General features: G+C 35.7%; 1 protein-coding gene across 2 annotated transcripts in view; it reads right to left on the minus strand.

Annotated features, from left to right (window-relative positions):
* The window catches only part of SLC9A9 (solute carrier family 9 member A9), a 147,339-nt gene that overhangs the window by 72,906 nt on the left and 48,232 nt on the right, over positions 1–26,201 (minus strand). For both annotated transcript variants that reach the window (XM_015871486.2, XM_015871485.2), the window contains exons 7-11: positions 22,114–22,252; positions 21,221–21,326; positions 12,756–12,844; positions 1,801–1,914; positions 52–163 (exon numbers count right to left, since the gene is read on the minus strand). In XM_015871486.2, the coding sequence (XP_015726972.1) occupies positions 52–163; positions 1,801–1,914; positions 12,756–12,844; positions 21,221–21,326; positions 22,114–22,252 (560 nt within the window). The remainder of the gene's footprint in view (positions 1–51; positions 164–1,800; positions 1,915–12,755; positions 12,845–21,220; positions 21,327–22,113; positions 22,253–26,201) is intronic.

Raw genomic sequence — 26,201 nt, forward strand, 5'->3', positions numbered from 1 at the left:
CTAGTTAAGGGTGACTGATGGGAACAGGAACAATATCAAAATTGCACTTACCTGAGAACATCATCATGTGTTGAAAATTTCTGGGAATTTTTTGTTTTCGACCAAAATTCAAAAGGAAAGTAAGTGGATATATGTTGCAAGCTCTTGCTACAAAGACTGCCAGCTAAAGTGTAAGATGATGAGGAAAATAGTGAAGGAACTACTGGAAAAACAAAAGCCAAAACAATGGAGTTAACTTAAACCTACATATCTACACAGTTATTCTAGATGTGTAAGTGAAATAAAAGTGAGTTTGTCTACCTTGATATTTTACATATCACGTCCTTCTGGTTCCAATTGCACTATAAAACTGTGCAGTGGCAGAGGCTGTCTTCCCTAGATACCCTGGTTTTGAATTCATCATTGCATATCCCACTTCAATCGCTCTTTCACTCGTCACATTTGTATCATGTGACTTCATCTACAGTTCTTCAGTCAAATCACTGCCGTTGATTGCAGTGATGGCATTATCTCCTTCAGCAGCAATTTGAAAAGAATATGCTTTTGGACATGATTACTTTCTTGTTTCCTGACAGCTCCTATTGCCTAAATCCAGTGCTTTTTTTTCTTTTACTTTTTTGGTGATTTTTTTTTTTGAAAGGAGCTCTTTGTTACTTATTTGTCAAACTATCACAGAAGTTATTTAATGAGAAACATGGCTATTTCAGATTTTAAAAAAACAAACCATGATGCCTTATACATGTGTTTAGCAGGTCCCCTCCTTCTTCCATCTTGTGATTCTTAGAGTTCAATTATGGTTGTGAGAGTCTGAGATGTGTTGCATACTGTAGAATCAATGAAGCACTTGAGTGGCAGTGTCTGAGTGCATCATATCTGTAATGCCAAGAGCTTGCTTAGAGCTCCCACATACCTGGGAGAACAAGCATTAGCAGCAGTTGCTTTGCTTGCCCTGTAATATCCAGGCTAGTTCAAGAGGAAAAAGGCTGAGTTCCTGATGGTGCTCTGCAACGCAGGCTTTCAGCTGGGCTGCTGAGAGCTGCTTTCGCATGCTAATTTCTCCCTATGCTGACTGCAGGATTCCTTTGTGCTGTGGTGGTGAGTGCCTTCTTGAGCCCTCTCTGCCATCTCAAACAACCTTTTTGCTAACCGAAGTGTGGTGCAGACCTTAATCATTTGGAAATGGCACAAAAATTTAACGCAAGTAAACTGTATAATCCTAAATTTCAAAGCTTCAACTGTTCATTAAAAAGCAATAAGCAAAAGTGCTGCTGATTTGAGTTGAAGAAAAATCATTATGTGAATGATTAAAGTGAAAAGAAGTAATAGCACTGTGTGAATGGGTAATGGACTCGCTGAAGAACCGTGACAGAAATGAAGGCACAAAACTTGTATCTCTAGCATGTGTGATATAAATAATTGTGTGTACTAGAAATATCACATGTGAAGGCGGAAAGATCTGAGCAATGCTCAGCTGTGAATTTATTCCTTGGGACTTAATATAACTTAGGTAGCATCGGGGAGGTTCTGCTTATGGCACATTTCTATGTGGAGGCAGTATATCTGTAAAACAGCAGAAGTTGTAAAACCACCAGCATATGTGCATCAAGCCAAATTTTGAGATACACAAAATAAAAGTGATTTCTGTGGACATGACAAAAATCAGATTTTTGGGGATCTAAGGAGCTGATGGTTTTGCTTGTAGGCTTTTTATTTTTTTAAAACATGGAGCACACATTATTTACACATACACACAAATATAAGTATATACTTAGATGTAGAGTTCTTTAGCACAAAGGATACAAATGCACCAAATATAAAAAGAGGACTGAAGATATGATTTTGAAAGGTGAACAGTGCAAGTCCCATGTAACAGAAGATGACATTCTCAGCTAAGAAGTTCATGAACTCGAACAACTGAAAGAGAGAACATAATTATAAGCAGTGTTTAATCACTCTTTATCACAAAGTTATTCTGTATTCTGCGATAATTTATATTAAGAGAACATGAATCAAAAACCAGAACAAAAACAAACAAAAAACACACTGAATAAGCAAAGCCATAATAATCATCATTTTCCTTGAGGGGATGTTTTTGATTGCCCTTGCAGCTGATTATATAAAACCTAATATCAAATATGAATTTTCATATTTCTACACATCTGGAAAAAATAAATCATTTCTGTTGAATATCTGGAGAGGAGAGGCGATGAGGATTTACACTTCTGAAATCACTTTTGGGCTCAGGAGATACAGAATTAGGGCCAAAGTTTGTCAATCTGTCTACAAACAGTCATAAATCATTCTACTGGGAATGTTTCTATGGAGACATTTTCTTGATCTTCCATGGGTTTATGTACTTCGTGTGATGTGTTTGTGCTTCTAAAAATAATATCTAATAGCAGTCACTAAGATCTAACAAAGGAAAAATGAGAGCTGTCAGAATCATTATTTAAAACAGCTCTCACAGGGAAAGAGGTATAAAGTCTAGGAGTATATGAGAGAATATTGCAGGCCCCATGGCAGCATCATCAGTTATCCCAAGCTCACACTCTATTGTCCCCGTTTAGTGCTGCACTGATGAACAACATAAGAACAAACACAAAAGAAGTATTTGCAATTTAGTAGACTTAAATTATTCAAATTTAAATTAAATTTAAATGAAAAGCTACTTGTCAAAAAGACTCAAATTATGACACCTAGAGACCAATGAGGATTATCACATCTGTGCATTTCCATACAGTGGGTAAATGTGGTCCTGTTTCTGTGTGGGAATGTCTCTTGACAAATATTTCTAGCTATTTAAACAGTCTTTCAGGAGTGTCACAGTGTGATTTACATATCTATAGATATAGACATGTATCTATAGAAAACTTTTGAGGAAGGGGCATCACTGTGGGGAGTTGCACTGCGTGCTTTAATTGCTGGGAAGAGATAAAGTTTCTCTGGAGGTTTCAAAGCTGGGTGATGTTTGACTTTTCATTACAAGATTGCATTCTAGACTTAAAGTAATGTAAAATTAATCTGCTGCCAGTAGTTTCTGAAACTAAAGTTTCTTATATTTTCAAATTCTTTTCTGTCATATAGTTTTTAAAAGAAAAAATATTTGCTACATCATTGGGTTTTTTTGCTGTACATTTTCTCAGTAGTCTTCAACAGTAGGTTCATGCTCTTAACTCCTGCCTGAAGTGCTTTCATGACATTATTGATTTTAAACTTCTCAATCCTTTTCTCTCAGCAAACTTGTCTAGACAAGTCCTTAAGTATTTTGTTCATAACCATAAATTCTCTTCCCTTGTCTCCCACACAGCCAACTAACCTTTTTCTACTTTAAATGAAATTGGCATTAAAATGATTGCATGCTGCCATTAGTTTCCCTAGGGCTACCAGAAAATTATTCTAGAAAACATTATAATATATACATAGCATTAACTTATTTTTCTGTATAAAACAGAATAACCTCTCATTTGTAATGTGCAATTTCAGCTTCTCCACAGAGACTATAAATTTGCTTATAGCTCTGAAAAAAAAATTTGTAATAAATTATTAATATAAATTTGAAGTAATGTCAACACGTCTCATAGAGTGTAGTACAGAGTAAGAAAAATGAGCATAATCTGGGCACTGGATTTAGGTGTTAGCTCAGTAAATAAAGCAACTAGAAATGTCACTCACTTTTTCTTTTTTTCCTGTAAAGAATGGATCTTACAAAAGGTGATTTAAAAAGAAACTATTTAACATAGTATGTAGGCATTTAAAAACCCATAGTTCAATAAATACCCTGTTGTTTTTTATCACACTTAGCCATTGTAAGTGCACAGAGAGATGTTAAAAATCTATTTGAAGTTGGCATAGTCTTCTTGGAAGTATCACTTAGAGTTCAGCTCTTACTGGTGGAGAAAGGAATGAGTGGAAATTATCTACATTTCAGGTCTTACTGTAAATACTGTTTATCCAGGAAACTTTTTTTTTTCTTATTCCTTTTCTCTATCACTCGCAATTAAGTGTGATTCTGAGTTAGGGAAATAACACCAGAACAGGTTTTTCATGTTGATCCATCTTATAGCACTACTTCAATTTTCTCTGAGCATTAGAGAGCTTATCTAGGTAAGTAATTAGTGCACCTGGAACTTGGAACGCACTACATTTCCATCTCTGCTGTAATAAAAATAGAATTCTTTGAAGGAGAAAATGAACATATTCTATACCACAATCCCTTAATGGCTGAGGAGATGGAAAATGTAACGTTTCTCAAATATTAATATTTTAAGGAGCCTTCTTTCATCTCAAGGGAGTGAAGATTGTCAAAGTACTGGGTAAGAGTAGAATTACAAGCTGCACTCTTTTATCTCAGGGGAGTAATGTTAGTATGAGAGTACTGGGTAAAAACTGAATGACATTCTTAAGAATTTACTTCCTGCAAACCTCAGTGGTTTTTATTCCCTCGTGGCAAAATTATATTCCTCTACTTAATACCTGCTGAAGGAATGTCATCCACCTCTTGCAGGTACATGGTTTAGCTAGAACATGGAAGAATGCCACCTGTATATAGCTTGTCTTAGAGGAAGATATCGTTGTATAATATTAAAACAGGGAAAGTTGTAATGGTCTCAGATCAGCTGGGGAACTGAGATGTAAAATTGATTATACTTAGTAAGAGAGACTTGGCGGTGACAGAGCTATTAAAAAATCCCAAGCAGTCAGTGTTAAGTGATGGTTATAAAATTTATGATATTTGAATAATACTATTTAATTAGAACACAGCTGTCAAAAATGTTCTGTGAAGTCAAGGATATTGATAAATCAGTAGTTGATGAAAATTGCTTTTCCCTATTTTGAATTAAAATGCTGTGAGTATGCAAGCATCATATTTTTTAGTAAGATTGTAAAAGTCTTTATCATAGTGTAATTACTTTACTTAATCTCTTCCTTTTCATTAGAGATTTCAAAATCTGAAAAAGAATGCTTGAATTTGAAGCTCTTGTCTGAACTGTTTGATACAGCTGCAATGAATCTTCACAGCACAATGATATAGTGCTTGTCTCTAGAATAACAGGCTCCGATGAAGAATCAGTAAAACTGACTCAAATTCATGATAGACTCTAACCTGTATTTGGTCATTACAAACACTAACAGAGGCAAATTCTTACAAGTTCTCTTTTATATAGTCTGATTATTTTTTGTGGCATTATCTACACCCCACTGCCAAAACTCTGTCTCTAAGAAGATGGTTGTATTACTAGCATAGAATATGCTAACTTCTGACTAGTAACAGTAAGGGAAAAAAGTATGTTCCAGACATTAAGGCAAATTCTTTCTTAAAAATTCAATGGTCTGAAATGGCTTTGCTTAAAAAAAAGAAATTTAAACCAAAAAAATCTTGTAAATAAAGAAGATAAATTCAGATCTTTTTTTTTTTTTAAATACTTCAGTCAATGAGAGTGACAGACCTTGATTTGAAAAGTAAAAAATGCACAGAACTTCTTTAAAAAAAAAAAAAAGTTTGACCTTAGGGTGAAAGAAAGCATAGGATGGTTTGTATTTACAAAGAATCTGCCAAAATCTTTAATTACATTATTAAAATCAGCCTTCAGAAAGAGCTTTGTTATTCTCTTTTATCAATTAATTGACAAGAGACACTGTTCAAAGTTGGAAACTCAATATATTTGTTACTTACATGAATAAAGCATGAAGAACAGTAGAAGTGTCATTATGCACTTGTGATAATATAACCAGATTCAGAATCTCATGAGAATTTTTATGCTGACTTCAATAAACTTCAGTTCTAGTTATAGAAAAGTTAACAATTCTATCATTATTCTTGTAATTAAGTTGCCTTGGAAGGGGAATTCTGCAAACTTTGTTTTCTTCTGAACACATTTGCAATACAGGGCGACTTTTAGGCATTTGTCTCCCTTCCTTGCGGTAGAAGCAGCTTTTACAGCTACAAATTGGTCGTCCTTCAAAGCTCTTGTGAAAAGATTAAGAGATACAATGACAGACAAGAAGTAAAAGTGCATGACCTGCATCGCAATATGATTCAGCTTTTTGGTTTTGCAGTATCTTATGTAGCCCCATACAGTTTTGCTCTTCTGCATTGATTGAGTGACTCATTTGTGACTCTTTCTTGCAACTCATTTTGAAATTCCCATATGTATTCTGCTCCATTGCAATGAGAATTTGGCTTTTAGGTTTTAATTCCAGTTGGAATATGTTAGCTAATGGCTGGCATCTGCTTCTGTGCTATAAAGAGTAAACAATAACAATCAAAGAACTTTAAACATTTTCCTTAAATTATTAATAGGTTTAAACATATTTTAATGAATCTATTTGGAAGCTATTTTGCATATGGCATTATGCTTCCTTATCCTACTAGCATCAAAAATAACATTTTTCAAGAAGACAAGTTTCTCTGTAGAAGAACTGCTTTCACTACAGTTCTGGATTTCTTCAGGGTACCAATTACATTTGAGCATTTGTATTTTCCAGTTTCTGTTTGTAAGCAAAATGAAGGGAAACTTGTGGTTTGTGCTTCAGGAGATCCGGTTTTCTTGTATCCAAAATACTGTATGTTTGTTTTTTGTTTTTTCCTGGGTCTTTGTGGGTGGAAGATGCTTGAATGTACTATTCCTTATAAAATACTGATTAGATCCTATCAAATATGTCTTATCATTAATGAGGTCAGGGTAAATCTGCACACTGAGTTAAGGAAGTGCTAAATCTGGTATGCAAAAACAGAGTAAAGGGGAGATTAAAGAATATGATATGTTCTATATCAAACACAGACAAGATTTCTGTATGCAACCATTGAATATTTTCAGTGTTATATCCAGGACAGCAGTATTTCTCATTTCCTCTTGTAAAAAATAAAGGATTTCTTTTCTAAGCTAATTACTCATATACAGTACTTATAAGGCTAACTGTTCTCAGCTTACTTGAAGCAATATTTCCTAGCTGCCTACCATCCTCCTTGTAGCTCACAGGTAAGAAGAGAGGAAACAGTAAAGGCATCTCACATTAATGTACGAGGAGCTGCATGTAAGGAGACTGAAGATTAACATTCTTTTAGCATGATTAAGAAATCAGGAACATCAGTCAGATAATGAAGGATTTTGTTGAGATATTCAGACTGAAAGACAGTGTAGTAAAATTCCTTTTATAGAAATCAAGATTTTCTTGTGTTATCATTTTTCTTATTAAACCCGTACAGTAAGCAGCTTTGGCTTTCTTTATAGCATTATACTATTCTGCAGGGTTCCATAAGATCTTATGGTGCATCTGGTCAAATAATGCATCTGGCACATGCCCAATGTTCAGTTTTTTCTTCTAAATGTAGAAAATAACTCTTTGGAGAACTGGAATTCATTGTATACTTTCTGTCAATCCCAATCCATTTTAAAGGTAATAATTAGTACAAACACTATGCATGTGATGCATATTCAATTTGTGATAAGGCGGCAATTTAGAAGCTAGGGCAGCCTGTTTGTAGCAGACCCACTGGCTGTGTACAGATGCATCAAGTTAGTGAGTGACTGTCCATCTCAGGAACAGACTACTAAGCCAGTGTGCTGGTGGTGCAGCTGAAGCTCATCAGTGGCTCAGGAGGTAAACCCCAAAGTTGAGAGAGAAAGCACAAGATGAGAGTGACGGGTTACTAGGCTAAATCTGTATTGATGGTGAATACCTAAGCAAATACCATGAGAAACAAGGGGACAGTGTACATCAGGCCTAACTTTTATGTTCAGTCTCTGCTAAAATGAAACAGTGTAGTTTATGCATGCAATCTGTTAAATGCTTAACAGGAATTTGCATTTTATTGGCTCCTTTAGGCTAGGTTCTCTCCCTGTTTTGTGTGTGTGTGTGCCAGATGTGTTATTTATTAGTTAAACAATTTCCAGTTTATTATCTCAGTATTAACCATCAAATCTGTCATTTTATTTCAGCCAGTATTACATTTTACTGATACTGTATACCTCAGAAACTAACAAAAGCATTCTAGTAAGAAATTTTCCCATAGGTGCTGTGATTGTGGATTGTCTCCTTGTGCACAGCACTTACGCAAAGAATGATTAGAATTCGGTACTGGTGGTAGCGTTGTTTCAAAATAAATTTATTTCAGTCTCTGCCAATCATTTATGTGGGCACATCTGATCTCTCAGTACTTTAAAGGTCATTTTTTCCTAAGTAGCATTTCTCAACAAATCACAACAACAGCTGCCAATTAGGCTGTTCATCTCAAAATGAGAATTATGCGCTGTAGTGGTTGCTCCTTTGCTAATCATCAAAGACATTTTGCTCCAAGTAGGGTTTTCCTTGGTCTGGAAATGCTCTTGAATTATTTAAAAGTCAAGAGACTGAACTGTAAGAGCCATTACATCCTGACATTTTTGTGGCCTTTTCTTCCTAGAAATGTAAACTAATTATCTATAAACAATCCAATATCTGATAACAGAAAATAGTATTCATTAACCAGAGATAAATTAATATAGGCTATATACTTGAGAAATATTCATAGTTGTAAATGTTTTACTTCTTAAAGACTCATATAAATAGCAGTACCAAAGCCACAGTTATTGAAGAATTAAAAAACATATTTGCTACACCCAACTGCCTGGAATACAGCTCAATTTATGATGTAGAAAATAGCTGATTAATCCCTAACTTGATGAAAAATGTATAGTTATGTCATAAATGAGCTTAACAACTTTTGAAGACTAAATGTATTTTCAAGAGATTTTCAAATGATATTAGCTACTTCTCTACGAGGTGATGATTTTCCATAATCAGAGATAATCACATCTGCATTATAGTATGAAGATGAAAATTTGAATAAATCAGTACTATGTCCATCAGTGGGCAAAGGACTAAGATCAGAGTCTGAATTTTCAGTCTTCCAGCATCAGTTAATTTGCTGAAGTAGTCCTAGGAGCACTAAGTGCTCCTTTAAAGTTTCTCCGAAGTTATGTAGTACTGAGATCTCATTTTTACCTTTGCCCTATTCTTTAGCCTTCATAAAGACTTTGAAGGTGAAGGGCCACTGAAATCTTAACACTACATCTTGTACATACTGCACTCCCAGAGCAGCTGAACAATCAGGCCAGCAGCTTTTCTCTATAAGGGCAGGTGTTCCCCAAACGGTTTGCTATCAGGAACAGTAACTGTTTAGCAAGTAATTCAGTAAGAAAGGCTCTTGCACTTAATTTCAGAAAGCAGCTCTCAGGAACTTGATAGACGCAGGTGTTTCAGAGGTCACTATATAAACAAGGATTAGACTGGTGGAATAAATGGAGACAGGTATGGTAGTATGCAACATAATCCCTTGTTGGCAGGACATAACTTGCTGTACCTTCTGGTATTCCCCCTTCTCTGCTTCCATAGGAGATGGGTTTCTTAATTCCCTTTCCAGAACTTACAACTTTCTGGCACAGTATTTTGTCTGAAAGCAAAGAGCGTAATACACTTACCCTAAGAGAGGCATTGCTCTGGTCTCTTCATTGTGAATATTCCATGGCATTAAGTGACAAAAACAACTAGCAAATGAGGTAGCTCATAAGCATGTTGGATAATATTTATAGTTGTTACAGAAAGTTAGAAGCTTTTCTTAACACTTCATCACTAGGAAATGGTGCTGATCTATGCTTGGTCATTGAGTGAAAATACTGGAGTGCAGAGACAAAAAAAAATAGTGAAGAATATCTTATCTTCCTGTAGGAAATACAGTATTTTCCATGAATCCCTTACTAGAGCTGACCTGTAGAGATTTATGGTCTGCCCACTTTCAGCAAACAGGTAATTTCTCTTTATCAAGCAACATCCTGCCCAGTCACTGATTTACTTGTGCCTGAGCAAATCAACCCAATAGAACCATATTTCTGTGGAGCACAGTGTAAAATCTGGACTATGGTATCCTAAGATTTAGAAGCAGATATTAGCCTGCAGCTTTTTCTGAGGTTATACTAGCGGCTGTAAATAATTCTAGCAAAAACTGCACAGAATCAAATAACTTTTGATAATGCGCTAGCAGTTCCATCTTCTCCTTCACTGAAGATATACTGGACAAATTAAACTTTATATGTATTGATTTCAAGAGCGCTCTGTTTGACCTAATCTTGTTGGCATGGTAGGGAGTGTCAATTTTAATGCTACAGTCCCTAAGACTGTAATCAGGTCAATGATGACTTAAAAATACTACCATTAAACATCACTCATACTAACAAATAATAAGAACATGGAGAGAATTTGTATAAATATTTAGTGAGACTCAGGTCATTTGAATTGAATAAAAACTCTCTAAAGTCTGCATTTTCACCAAATCTCTTTCATCTAATGACAGTGTTAAAATAATCCATTATCTATGACAAGATCTACATTACTTTCAGCTTTTGTAGGTTTTAGATCCTTAAAATGTAGTATTACTCTTTTATAGAATGTTGGGCAGTGATTGGATAATTAAGAATACATGGGGACTAGTAATCATATGGCATCCTTCAACAGATGTTCTTAATAGAGTTCTAAATTCTTGTTTAAGAACAAGAGATAAGCTTTAATTTGATATTAGTATATGAAGAAATTCATACCTGCCTTTTTTTTTTTTATGTGCTTTTCAGAGCAAACGATGAGGTATTATGAAAAATGCAGGACTCAGCGGCATGGCCTCAAGCCATTGTCACTGTGTACTGAATTTTATCAATGAGCTATGAAATTATAACAGCCAGTAGAAATTGGAAATAAAATTATGCAAGACAGAAGGGAAGAAGCATCAGTCTTTAGACAAATAACATAACTTCACTGTCTGATTTACAGTTTTATATCTCATTTCCAATTTTTTTTATTAGTTTTAGCTTCAGTCTCAACTCACTGTCTTGTCAGTATGCACTACAGCTCACCAGTTCATACTGAAGGACCTGTCATATTGTAAAAAATGATAGTGTGCCCTGGAGTGATTATATAAATGAACTAATAAGGCCTCTCTTTTGGCCTGTAAATAGCAATAAAAAATGATTTAATTTGGGAGGAAGGCAATCAGTCTTAGCAACATTTATAATGCACTAAAGTCATACATAATTATGAGAATACTAAGTGTGTGGCTTAGTAAACTTTTCTTCAAGACAATACCTAGTGGGATAAGAAAGAAAAGGGGAGTGCAGATCTCACCAAAACAGCTATATGTGGAAAGGTAATCTGTGGATTAGAAAAATAAATTAGAAGAATTCAAAGGAATTTTTGAACTGCAATATTGTCAGAGAGGCTGCGGATTTGGAGCTTAAGGAGGAAGAGAAAAGCAGAACAGGAGGTATCCATAAAAACTTGTTACACAATGAAATTTGAATTATTTTTCTCTATGTTCAAGCATAGGTTCAGCCTGTTCACTATTCTCTTTGGAACTGCTGAATGACTGGAAATGAAAGCATGAAAGCAAACAAAGCCTGTTTGCATTTAAACAAAATGTTGGTTATTTCTGTAGTTAAGTTCCAGATGTAATTAAAATTTCAATGAGCAATCTTTCTCTGCCTATGTATCACTAAATCATGTGGATGAATCCCTGATACAGCCTTACATTCAGATTTTAACAATTATACGCAAGAGTAGTAATGGTATATGGAATTCAGTATTTCTGCAAAATAAAAGCATTTCTGTAGTAGATTTAAGTGCTATTTTTATAATACCTTCACCAGAGAAAAGGTCCCCTTCTGCTAGAATATTTTCTCAAATAATCAGCCTCCCCTGGTATGAAGTAATGCAATTGAGAAGGCCTATCCTGTTCACTAGATAACATTTCATTCTGGAAGTACTGACCAGAAACTTGTTTTGATTTAAAATCTGTAAGAGTCTGACAGTTGAACTAATACTACAGGCAGTGGTTTTTTTTTTTTTCTATCAAACTGTTATTGATAGAAAATTGGATTTTTGATTAAATTGATTTTTGAGATGTGCAAGAAGGGGTAAAAGTTTCTGTATTCCATTTCTAAAACTTAAAACAGAAGAACTGCTGAAAAACATTGGATTGCATAATGGAAATTGTAGTATTGGACCTTACATTTCCATTTTGTTCTAGGAGATGGATTTTTCTATTGCCTGAGGTATTTGGGACATACAAATCAACATTAAATGTGAAGCAAACAACATTCAAATGACTTATCACAGAAACCAGGGAGCCACTGTGTAGTCTGACAAAAATCTCTGTGCTGGGAAGTATTTCCACCAATGCGATGCCACCTCTCTGGTACTGAGAACAGCCCCATGCTTTTCAGCAATTGTACTTGTTCAAGCTAAAACAGGCCATGCAGTTTTCATCTTTGAGCTTTAAATAACAAAAGGGAAATTGTTTATCTAATTACATCAGTTTTTTAACAAAGTAAAAATTACGTGATATCATCACTAAAGACAGTGGGCAGGACTGCCATCTTTAGTACTTTTCCAAAAGTCCACATGGATCTAACCTCCCAGAACACTTCTTCTTTAGCAGAGCTCTTGGATTTTCTTAACCTTGTAGCCTTTTTTCTACAGAAACTGATCTGAACTGTTATCTCCTTACCCTTTGTCTCCTTGAGTGACATCTCAGGTATCTTGGGAAGAACAGATTATTACTTTTTTGTTTGGCCAGAGAACTGTTACGTTTTCCCCAGGAAAATCTTATCTTTCTCCTATTGAATGCATAGACCTTTTCAGTTGCTCTAACAGAATTCCATCCAGCTATATTTCAGATTTTGTCTATTCATTGTACATGTTGAAGGCAGCCTGTTATTTCCATATCCTACCTGTTTAGTTCTCATTTTGGAATCTGATGAGAGATTGTTGTAGGTATAATGGGCTTGTGTGACTCCACAGAAAAGAACTGCAACAATACCTGAAATGCAAAGAAAAGATGGTTAGCAGTTTCTATTTCCTTTCTAAGATTTTTCAAAAGGCTGCATAAAAAGAAAGGCAACGAGATTGCTAAAAGGATTTTGTAACAAAAGAACTTTAAGATATGCTTTATAAGAATGTATTTCAAACTAGATTTTTTTTTTTTTTTTTTTTCTCTGCTAAAGATCATAGGGATCTTGAACCTTCAGGATGGCTCTCACACACTTAAAGCATTGCCACTGCTGTGGATTTGCCCAGCAAATGTCATAACCTGTTTGGATAATATCTGATCATAATCTCACCATTGGGCAAGATTAACATAATTACAATATGAAGAACTTCATACTAGACAGAAGTTTTGGCAGGGATGGAACTGAAAAGGCTAAGATTTTTTGAATACTTTGTCCCCAGTGCTGAGCCTGTTCTAACTCACTAGAACTGTTAAGTCACATCACTGCAATGCAGTGTTTTAATTAGAGTAGCTGGTATGACTGTAACCTCAACTTTTTTTCAGCTCTGGAAACAGGAAAGGCAGAAACCACATGGAAAATAGAAATTTAGAAATTAATGCCTACCAATGGCCATATGTAAATGCCCACAGAAGAAGAAAACTGTGTATCTTTCTTAAACCTGAGGCATATCTACTTTGGTAATTACATCACAGCTCAGGGCTTGTTCATGGTTCATTTCAACTGCCATTCCTGTGAAAACCTCCACCCATCTTTCTCAAAGCACATAGAGCATACAAGTTCTGCTTGGTTTCTTGACACACTTCCACAACATGCACTGGTTCTGTACAGAGCTAGCTTGCAGGATGATTGTAGCAGGTTTGTAATCTTCGGGACTGATATGGGCAGTTTTCTGCCATCCATTCCACAGTTTTAGATCTTTTGCTTTTCAGCCCTTCTACTTGCTTCCTCCTAAGATCTACAACATATCCTAATTGGTAAAGTTCTTCCTTGAGGACCACTCTGTGAATTGTTAGGTAATTTTTAGCTCATAGATGCTGACATGCACTAAAATAACACTTGTGAATCCTGGATAATTCACTGAAGCAACAAAGCAAACGAAAGTATAACAGCCCAGGGTCATACAATGTGACATGGTGACTTCCTAGAATTTCAGTGTTAAATTAGGATGAACTGAATCATAAAGTTCTACTTGAAACAAGCAATGTGAACTAAAATTGTGAAAACTGTCCACTTCTTTGTTATTAATCTCAGGCTTGAATCTGGATAAGACTTCCTTTATCTACTCCAGCATTGTTGTTCCTAAAGTTACAAAGGCTGGCAAGAAAGTAGGGACTTAAAAGGGCAGAATCAACAGTGCTGTGGACTCTAGTACAGTAAAACAGATTTAAAACAATCCCTTATTTCGAAAGGATTAATAGAAGTAGGCCAAGCTTAACATGGTTGCTTGACAGTTTCTTAAGGAGTTTATTCAAACCGCAAAGTTTGAACCAAGCTTTCTAGTTTTAGGGACTCTGTGATAGGTGAAGTATCTCTACCTTGATTTAGAGGTAAAGAATAAGACAAGAAAAAGGACTGTGCTGTCTATTTCACTCAGGGAAGTACATGTGTGGGGTAAGAGCACATCAACACATACCTGTTAGTCACTATTATTTGATTGTGTTTTTCTCAAGTTCCTGACTCTTTGGATTGCTAACCACAGAAGTACTGTTCAACAAAATCCAACTGTTTTTTAGTTGCAAGCCTCTCTTGTTGCAGGGAAGAACAGAGGCCAGGTGCTAATATGCACTTGATGAAAGGAAAAGTACGGGGGAACAAAATGATAATATGTACTTAACACCAGGGAAGAAAATAAGAAAGTAAAGCCTTTTTTTCCTTCTTTCTTCCCCATGAAGCAGCACAAATGTTTTCTTTGTGTCTAGGCTTTCTCTATATTGTAAACTTAACTGTATTTTTTTCTACATTACACAGTCTCTGTAGCCAAGATAAATCATACTGAGCTTTAGCTGCTATCTTTTTTTATTGTACTTATTTTCTTATGCCTCTTGCAAAATTTATTTTAACTGCACTGAGGCCTTTCTTTGCAGTAAATAATGTTGGTAGTGGTGAGATTGTATCTATCTAAATATGTTCCAGGAAGTTCATTGCTCTTATTGGGGTATAATTAATCTCTAAATTAAGACTAAATCTTTTTTTTTTCCCATTAAGTGCACTATTGTGCAGATATAACCTGGGGTGTTTGTAAATTCTCAGGGTGCTCTCATATGCAATGGGATGCTCAAACAATGAAGTTTGAGTTGAAAAAAAAATAAAAATAAATCATAGCTAATCAGTAATGTCCCTAAGTACCAATAGCTTGGAGCTCAGTGAAAGGCACAGAGATAAGAGTTTGTGATTCACTTTCTTCTGTATGAATCATCATTGTACCAAGTCCATCATTTTTTAAATTGACTATTAAATTCAGTGGTGATTATGCAGTATTTTTTTACTAAGGAGCTGTTAATTATTGGCAGCAAGTGAACAGAGAGAGTGGCATAAGGAATAAAATACCCTACATCTGATTTTACAATAGGAATAAATGATCTGAACCACATAATCATGCAAGTGTAGAAACCAGAAACCCAGGAATGCTGTGGAATATTTCAGTTGCTACAATCGGAAGCATAATATATATTAGCCTGCCATGCCTTTCACAATGAATGCTTCATTAAAAAGCTTGTTTAAAAAAAAAGAAAAAATCCATCTTCTTAAAAATGATTACTTAAGGGTAATGATCAATTGCATTGTAGTATAAATGTAAAGGATAAAGGAGCACAGTACCTCAAGAGGCAAACAAGGGTCTTATTAGTTATATGGAAGAAAATGAATGAAATCTAGATTTCTTTCTTTGTAAGACTATAGAAGCTGATTTCTGAAGTTAGATGGATACAATATGGAACACAAATTGAGCTGTCAAATTTTTTGCAGGCTTTATTTTCACAGAGAAATAGAGGAGAACAAATGTGATAATGCTGAAATTGTAAATAGGGAATATCTAGTAGATGCAGGGAGGCAGACAAAGTGAGATGGTCCCTTCTACCAGCCTTTGGTATCCAGTGCTATAATTTCAGGGTTCTGGGGCCTGGCTCACTTTCAGTGTTAAGTGGCAGAGTCAGTGATTACAGACAATTTTAGTACTGCGCTTGCAGTGCAGGGTAGCCTGGGCAGAAGTTTAGAGATGGAATGGGAAATGAGCTGTTAAATGTATTATAGCTGCCTCTCTATTGACAATTTTCACTTGATATATGTAACAAAGAAAAGAAACATCACAATACAGTTGATAGGCATTAGTGAAGTTTCAGCTGTAGCTTAATCTCTTTGAAGAAGTTTGATTAAGCATAAAAGCACACCACTGTGCTTGATTTTTTTATTTTTTTATTTTTTTTGTTCCTTATCTAAAAGAGAAACAGCTTATTAGCTGTTAATGTAATTTGATGTCTTACATTAGTTTTGCTGAATACTTGTAGCTGAAATTCCTATTAAGACAAAAGCCAATAATATTCAGGGATAATGTAGGAAGGCCAAATGTTAACATTTGTAAAAATAAATAAATGCTAATCTTAAAGTTATTTCTATTGTGAGCAAAAGAGAATAAACATCCATTATGTAATATTTCACAAGTAGGCAAAGGAAATATGTCCTTGTTTTTCAATAATTGGTGCTATAATGCAGAATAAAATCCTGTATTTTGTCAGAAGGGTGGCATGTCTGGAGTGTCTTTTAATGCAAGTCTAGAAGTGACTGGTCAAAATTTAAACTTTATTATTTGCTAATTTGAGAGGGAAAAAACTTGCCATTGTCTCTCCAGCTGTCAGGTCCTTCAATGGTAAAAGTAAGAATTTAGAAAACAAACAAATAAAACCCAATACCCTCCCTTCTGGGGATACAAAGGAGGGAATGACTATGTAAAATGTAGAATCTCTGGAAAGACCTGCAGGTAAATTGATAGGTTTTCATCACACCTTTGAAGCATTTCAGAGCTTCAGGGATGCCTCTATAATGATTCTCAATATTCACATGCTAAAGTACAAGTGAGAGGAACCAATCCTGTACCAAGGGCAGAGAAATGTAGGAAAAGACAATACTGAGCATGAGATAATAGAGAATTTCTATTAATCAAACAATGCAGAGTTATATTTATGTCAGAAAATCTCCATACAGCCCAGAGGGCATATTCCAGTGCAGTCTGAATCTGTGAGTGACAGGAAATGAGACACTGTCTTCTGCATCAAATTGTTGCAGTAATAAGGCTTATGAACCCGACAGCTATAATATCCCTATTCAGTTTGTTTTCAGTGAGGGTACAGAGTGTGACTAATCATTTTCTTAATCCTGAAGCAAAGGTTTAAGGCTTCTTTCACTAGGCCCACACCAGTGCAGAACTGGAGTTTCTGCTTTGTTCACAGAGCTTTAATCTTTGGAGTTGTCTTAAATTGATTTTCATGTTGAAGTGACTTAAGGTGACAAAAAAACAAAAAAAGGCAGACCTGAGGGAATCTTGTGTGCCTTCATTTGAGGAATAAGCCATGATACTGCCCGTCTACTCCAAACACGACCAGAGCTTCAGCGTTGTACTTCTGTAACTCTAAGTGTTACTGCATTCATAGGTTGGAACTTCTGTGGTGAGAGATGCTAGGTTTTATTCTAGGTATGGTAGGAGTTGTTACTCTGTTTGCTAGACAGTTTCATAAGGATAGTAACAACTCAAATTAATGTGGATTCTTATCCTCAGCTTAGTGTTACTGTTTTGATTTTAGTCAACTGATGATCAGTCTCAACCTAATGCTGTGTGAGAATGTGTTGCACTTTTCAGTAAAATCAAACACCTTTCTCCTTTTCTCTTACTGCCTTGAAAGGCTGTACCAACAGCAGCTCACATGTTGGCCAAACTCAAGCATGGGCTGAAGTATACACAGAGACTAGCCAGGTGAGATTGTTACAAGGGTAAGGGGGATAACTGAAATTCCAGAGATCTAGCCTTTATGACAGCAAAGTATGTCTAGAGCATCCTCTCAAGTAGCAGACTCTTTCCTGACATCCCTTGTATATTGCATAGATCACCCAGGACCACCTCTGAAGTCCTGTAAACAAATAATGAATTAGTAGTAAGTGGAAAGCCTGCCTGCTTCTACTAGGAGTGGCACAACTGTAGCTTAAGGAAGATGATGTCTCTTTCCTTTTGATCTAGAAGCCACACTATTCCTTTTCCATTGTTACTGGGAGAGTCTATCTACTTACCTGTATGACACATTGTTTATGAATAGTCAGAAAAGAAAACCCCAAATAACCTCCTTTTATAGAGTAATGTCTAAGGATGTCTGAGTGAAGATAATTAGATACTGAACTGCATTGTGCTCACACTGCTTAGAACTGCAGAGGGAAGGATATCTGATGATCCCTTCTGAAAAGGGAAAAAGGTGAAGAACTGGTCCCAGCTGTTCAATAAAAGCAATGAAGTAGGGGATGGATCTAAGATAAATTACAACAAACAGATGGGAGCAGTGAACAGCCATAGGGATTAATGCACTTAATCAGCCCTAATAAAGGAACTGGGAATTGGTACATTTCTTCTTGCTGTGTCCTAAATACAAAGGTAGCCCAAAACTACCCAGTGGGTCAGCTCATTTGGAGTCTCGTTTTGGACTAGATATATCTGTCATAAATAAACTGCTTAATTATTTTTGGAGGAAAACCTTCCTCACTAGGTAGACTGTACTCCCGTGTTAGCCCTTGAATTAGAAGGTAGGTGTCAAATATATCATGAAACACTCAGACAAGAACTACAGGGGATGAGTGAGCAGATAATTTGTTATCACAAACTGTTTCCTTCATAACAATCAGAAAGCATTTTTGGGCTGGGTTAGATGATCTTCTCCAATTTTTTTTTTTCCTTTGAGACCTGTTTTCTGAGGTTCATAGAGTAGGTCTTTGGCATGTAATCTAAAAAGCTGAAAAGGAAGAAATTTTAAGAAATCCTTCTTTCTTTCCTTACATGACTCATTCAATATATCTCACACCTGCTCAGGAGACACTAGGAAAGTACTTTTACACTGCTCAGTTCTGTATGACTTTGAAGTATGCATCAAATGAATACATATGTAGATTTGAATGCATTTCTGAAGATTATATATAAACTTTATATATATATAAGTTTATTTGAATAATCTACTTGGTTAAAATAGCTGTAGATGCAGAAGGCTTAACTGAGGTGGGCATTAAATACCCACATATATCATGGAATTTGTCATAGACTATTGACTTCTTGATCAGTTAAAAATATTGTTAATAAGATGGAGATCAAGCAATGAATCACAGAAAAGAAACACAATGATTATATTGTTTTGACCCCCCCTGCTACGTGCAAGGTTGCAAACCACTAGACCGGGCTGTCCAGAGCCACATCCAGCTTGGATGCCTTGAGAGATGGGCATAATAAAAGCAAGATGTATTTTTCCTTATTTATTTTGACAAATATTTAGTTCAAATTATTTATGCTTACTTGTTATATTTTGATAGTGTAGCTATATGATTTAATAACCATTAAATTGATTTATAATTTGCAGTTATCTGTACAGTAGTAATTGTGTAGCCATTTCAGATTTGCATTTTGTTTTGCTAATTTGATTGCATCAATTTTAGAAGTAGGATCAGAGTTGTATATTATTTGTTATATATCATGGGATATTTTGAGGTATAGGATAATTTTTTAATGAAGTGTTAACCTGTACTACTATTCATTCTCATTTCGTCTGAAAAAATCCACAGGCTTAATGCTCTGCTTTACCTACAAAAAACACAACATAGCCTTTTACTTGCAACTTTTGACATACATTAGTTATAGACTTCAAAAGATGCTTGGTGATTGAAGAGGCTGTGTGGAAAGCATTATGAGAAAAAAATTATTTTTAGGTTGCATTACTTAATAGCTACAGAGAAATACTGATATGTTGTAGAAAACCTTTGAAGTTCATTCAGAAAAACAGAGTAGAAGAAATACAGTATCCAGGGAAAATGAAGAATACAGGCATGAGTGATGTACAACAGATTGAATTAATACTTGAATCAAGTCTGTTGAAGTAGAAGATCTTAAACTAGGAATTCAATTCATTGAATGGAATAGTCCACCACAGCTGCTGCATGGTATGACTCAATTCTATTGAGTTACCCCTCAAAAGTAATCACTTAACATATACAACATCTGGTCTTATTGTCAGGTAGTGGTATCTTATTTTCTCCATGTGGTAGAATATACTACTTTCATTCAGTTCATGTGACCTTCACCCTATCTATTGGCCTGAATATTTTGACAGGAATCAGGGCACAGAATTTTATATTTAATGAGGTAAAGGTGTTGGCAGATTCAGGTGTAATACCAATTTGAAAGTAACTTAATTGTGTGGCTAAAATTTAAGAAGTAGCTTACAGGTTCCACAGAACCAAATGGAAATATAACTCTTGATTTCAGAAAGGCTTTGAATAGTTTTGCAAACAAAACAGCATGGGCTGCATTAACACTTCATTAAGCAGCTTTCTTCCCCTGGCTTTCTGTGACATTAATTAGAGCACTAGATTTTAAAGGTGACAGCATCAAGACCATTAAAATGATCAAGCTATTATGAAGTCTGTTCTTCCAAATCGCATTGCACAGGAGTTTGTTATCTAGATAAACTATGTGCATTTAGAACTTTTCCTTAATTTGTGTGGGCTCTTTACATTGCTAAAAGCATTCCCTGGGTATGTACTTGACTACAATTGCACAATTACTTTCTTACTCTAAATAAAAAACAAAGCAATTGGATCTGTCTTTTCACCTTTCAATGGGATGCAGCAGTAACTTATTCCTCTTGTAAAAGGTATTTACATAGGAACACCAAACAGGGTGAATTATTTTTTAGAAAAATCGTGAAGTGGCTACACCCAACTTGCAATGCTGAGGGCAGCCCTGTCCTCTATTTGGCTGTTGATGGTGGGGGTACGAGAAGGAGGTACCAGGAGACCCAGTGCATGAAGAGGAGTACATCATCCCCAACAGTGTATGTCACACAGCACTGTAGGTTTTGTTCCTCATGTTTACTGTCATCTTTGGCCCTACTGCGAGTGGTTAATAGTGGATTAATAATGAGACTAATAGAATGATGGGAAATTGCAGATAGACAGGAGAGAAGACTGAGGACTTTAGCCTGAGTCTTTTTCTTGCAGAACTGTTCAATGTCCATACAGATTTCTTCTTGGGGATGAAGCAACCCCCAGTACAGCAACTTGCTTTTAGAAGCTTTATATAAGATGTCATGCCCAAAATAAACATGCCTTTTTTCCATGTTAGAGGTATGTTATGAAACTCCTTTTTTGCAATAAAATGCCATGCTTACCTGTGAGACCAGCAGCTTCTGCTGATAAGAAGGCGCTCCAAGAAAGGAGGAAAAACAGACCTGTCTCCAACATGGGGAATTCACACAGCTTTGTAAATTTTGTCAAGTGCTGAAACATAACTAAGGAAAAGGAAAAAGCAACTATTTTGTAGGCTAAAATTGTCTCTGTATTGGAGGGAAGGGAAAAAAAGTTGAAAGAAAACTCACCACGCTCATTTATACAAAGTGAATTGAGGAAAAAATTACACTGCTTCTAAATTACTTCTACAGTCTGCTGTTTGAAGTATTTCTGTAGATTTTGGACTAGTGCCTAATTGGTTGCATTTTATTTTATTTTCCTGGAAAAGGGGGAAAGAAACTAATTTTGTCCTTTTCTGCATTGGCTGGCATTTGTTTAACATTTATATTGAGGCAAGAAAGATGAAAGTAGCTGCTATCCTTCTTTATAGTGTTTTACATGAATAACTGCAAAACAAAGCAAAAGGTGCAGTGCAATAGATGTGCATTTTTATTTTAGGTAGACTTACTTTGTCTTGTTTTGCAGTTGGAAGTTTGCCTTACATTTTTTCTGATTGCTTCTAGTGTACAGTTTGTAAACACAAATGTAGATATAAATTTATATTTTAACCTCCAGACATTTCAAAACCTTAGTATCTTGTTATTTACAAACAATAAAGACAGTGGTCATGCCTAATGTTAAAGAGATTTGCATAACATTTGGAGATTGACTTAAGTTCTTTGTGGATTCTGAAAAATTAAATGACTTGTCAATTTATGATTTGACTGTTTGCCAGGTCTTGAGTCAACAGTGGAAAGGTTCAGTCTGAAAGTAAAGACAGTCTTGGATATCATACATATAGGTTTTCTTTTTCCAAATGAACCATAAAGGATATTAAAGCTGTGACAACTGCATAGGAGGATCCCATAGCAAATGATCCAGCAAAGATCCCCAGGAAATTTCCTACTGACTGAAAGAAAGCAGCAGCATCAAATGCATTAGGATTCTCCTTAGGACTGTAAATGGATATAGAGCTGAAAAGAAAGAAAAGGGATGGGAGAGAAAATACAGTCATGAATATAATCACACTGGTATGATACTGGAACTGATAACTGGAAGTAGACTATTTTTTAGGGATTCAAAATATTAAACATCTCTGGACTGTCAGCAGATGGGAAAGCATAGCAGATGGAGGCTGGGGTGGAAAACAGTTTATTTCAATGTATCACAATAGAAATCAACAGCCTGCTGCCAGTCAGTAAACATTTTTATACTAGCAGTGCCATAAAGAATATTGTTTCCAGACCAACTACACGTTAATAGATGGTAGGTGTATAAGAAATCTGCAAGGAAGATTGGTAACTGAATTATTTATTGACCATATGTCTTCAGAACAGTTATATATTCACAAATATTCCTAATAAAAACTGCAGCTTTGTGGCTGAAGCTCAAAAGGGTGATACAAATCACAGTAGGTACCAAATATCTGCAGCAGCAATCTCATCATAAACTATCTAGTAGTTCCCTTCTTGGTGTAGCCCTTCAAAAATAGAACTGAAAGCATAGCAGGAGCTGAACAATGGGGAACCTTGTGGGCAGGATGAATGTTGTCCCACAGAAAGAAACTGCTCAAGTTGTCAAAGGTCATCTCCCATATCCCACTTTTGAGTGCATCCCTCAAGACTATATCTAAATGCAAAATATTGTTACCAGACAGCACACTTAACATTTTTAAGAGTTTCAAGTTTAGTATTTGCCACTAGTCAGTTGTTGCCCACAGCATTAGGAATATGAATATGTATGCTTTTTTTTTTTTTTGCTTTTTTTTTTTCTGCTTCTAAAAACATTAAATTTAACAGATACATGGTAGTACTAAGTGTCCCAAACACTAATTAAGCTATGTTTCAGATCTTTCTGGTTCTGTTGCTTTCAGTGCTGTAGGTCTTTCGTGTATACTGTCAAAGAAAATATACTGAGCTTGGCACTGGATTCCAGACAGTAGCTTGTGTTGCTGGGAAATGATTGGTATTTGAAGCATTAAAAATTTAGAGTTCTTAAAATACGTTGAATATTTTAAGCTTTTGCATATTAAGTATCTGGTCCCAGCAGAGTTATGTCTTCCATCTGGGGACGACATGGTTTAGAAATGCAGGTTTGTATGAAGGATTTTCTAAGCAGTTAAATTAATTTAGGAATTTCTATGCAATACAAAGGCATGTGAAAGGGGATCTCACATTTTATTTATATTATCATGCGTATAAGTTACTAGCAGATGGATGCTTGAGTGGTTAGCATTTGAAACTTTCTATTTTCTGGATGTCCAAAGCATTATTCTTTGCAGTTCATCACACTGTGGTTTTATTTCACTCACGGCATGGTTTCCACATGCTGTTAGTAGTTCTACTGTTTTTAATTCTAGAAAAAGATCTAGCAGCTGTTTTAGAAACTACCTTACAGCAGGAATTACACTCCATTCCCTTTTCTCTGTGCAATGGCGTATTTGGTTCCTCTTTTTTCTGTCTGCACCTTTGTTACTTTCTAGGCTTTTCCAGACTTTATGAGCTGTTAAAGGACTTTTTATTTTGATTACTTCAAGCCAAACTAACACTTCTGTTGTAGTACCTAGGACATTTACTGTTTATGGAAACCTTTCTCAAAATGGATTTGTTATCAGTTCCAAAATGGATAGCAGATGGCAGATATCAAAGCACCAGGCATGCTAGAAAGGTAAAGCTGTTGCAGGGTTTATGGAAAACATAAGTTTTGCCATTTATGAGGAAAAGTAACATCTGCATGAAAATAAGAAAGGAATTCAGGCCCTCTGCTAGATTTTCACTTAAAATATCATAAAGTAAATTTACTGATAAATTCAAGCTTCCTTTTAAGGAATGAGGAATTCTCAGTCTGGGTTTAACTCAGTAACTCAGTAAATTCACCAGTGGATTTAAAAAGCTGCAAAATTTGAATGACTCCATCCATTAACTTGGGCAGTCAGAAATCAGTTTAAATCATCAGGAATCATTTTTGGCAGCTATTGATAATTTCTATACTGATAGGTGTTTCAGTTTTTTTTCAGTGCCAATAAAACACACAGAAGCAGCTTGCAGTACATTCAGGGCATCTAATAAGTAAGTTGTCTTACTCCAGATTGACATTCTGTAATTGTCATCAAATGCTAAACTTCAGGGTCTGCAGAAACCTGTCATGCTCCTTTCTTCTCTTCCCCCCTGGCCATTGCCCTTAGGGAGCCTACTGTATCCTTACAACCCTCTGGGTTCTGTTTCTATTGTGGTGATCCCATCCTTGCCCTGAAAATTCCTCGTTTGCCTTTAAAGGAGTTAGTAGCTCACCCACCTCGATGGAATTAAACATAGAGTTCTAGGAAGATCTCTGCAAGCTCCTCCTGACAGAGGTACTGGGAACAACCTCTCCCACTAATCCTGGGTCCTACAAGTAGGCCCCTACAGACTATCACTATGGATATAGACATGTAGAAAGTACCTATCCTTTCAGTACTTAAGGGGGCTATAAGAAAGAAGGCAACAGATTCCTCATCAGAGTCTGTTGTTACAGGAAGATGGGAAAGGATTTCCCCTCAAAAGAGGGGAAAATTTAGATTGGATATAAGAAAAAGACTCTGCTCCTGTTGCCTGACTTAAAATAGTTATTATCCACTCACAGATTTCGTGTTCCTAGACCAGCCTTCCAAACTTGTTTAAATGGTCTAACAGTCTAATGATTTGTATATCTTGAATAATATGGTAATGCAGAGCACTTGCTTTCTTTGTATGTGGCTAGACCTTTACTTTTGTAGTATTCTGTTACATCATTCTTCATCTCTGTATGGTCCTTCAATTTCTTGCCTGTAAAGCACTATCATTCAAAGTTACTTAGAGCAGAGTTGATAATTATTTATCAGAAACATTTGCACAGCCTTTCATTTATGTGACAGTTTTTATATTAGTTCAGGGTGATGCATTCATGGAATAAGAGTATTCAGTGAAAATGATATGTTTCTTTTTAAAGACAAAAGTTGAATTCAAGTGTAATTGCAAATGTTCTATGAGTGTAGGGCAAAGAGTTCATTGTGTTCTTGGAGGCTTAATTCTATCCACAGACCTCTTTTATTTGTACAAAAAATCTTAAAAGGTGGCACTGTCGGACTTAATTTAATCTGTACACCTGGAGTGCAAATGATAAAACAGCTAACAAGATGCTGACCAATGTGTCCATAAGAAGCAAGGCAGGTAACTACTGGATGGATGGATGGTCTTAATTAACCTTCCATTTTGTACTAAAATTATTGGGATAACTCCAGGGTGAGACAATGAAGACACTGAACTATCCTTTTCTTTTACAGTGACTGTACTCTTGCAAGTAAATATGATATTCATCTATGTCAATTAAACTCTACCTTCATGTTGGGAAAATGATACAGTCTGATAGTTGCCTGTATGAAGTGATACATTAGAATGCTACAGCACATTATCTTTAAATGACTAAGATTTACTGTCATTCTGCTTGAACACTCTAGACAAGAAACCGCCTCAAACTACTATTACACTGATGAGCATCTGAAGTAACTCCACTGATTCATTGCAATTGTTCCAGATTTGCACTCATGTCATTAAAAAAAAAAAAGTAGAATATGACCCAGGCACTTTCTGAAACTTCTCAAAGAGACTGGCTGGCCATGATAAATCCTTTGCCCTTATGGGCTACTAGCAGAGATTAAGGGGAAACATCTTACACTAAAATCTTACTGAACTGTAATTTTCTTTCTTAGAATCATGCAGCCTATGATTTTGCTCAGGAGATTCTTAAAGCTGAAATAACAGAAAATGACATATTTTTTATGAAGACAATGTTAGCTCATTGTCATAATATCGTTGCAGGCCTCACTACGCCCATCTGCAATGTAAAGTACTGAGGAATGTATAGCAGCCTTCCATTAGTAGTAATAGCTAGTCCTTACCCTTCCGA

The sequence above is a fragment of the Coturnix japonica genome, chromosome 9 (assembly GCF_001577835.2).
Source record: "Coturnix japonica isolate 7356 chromosome 9, Coturnix japonica 2.1, whole genome shotgun sequence".
Taxonomy (NCBI): Eukaryota; Metazoa; Chordata; class Aves; order Galliformes; family Phasianidae; genus Coturnix; species Coturnix japonica.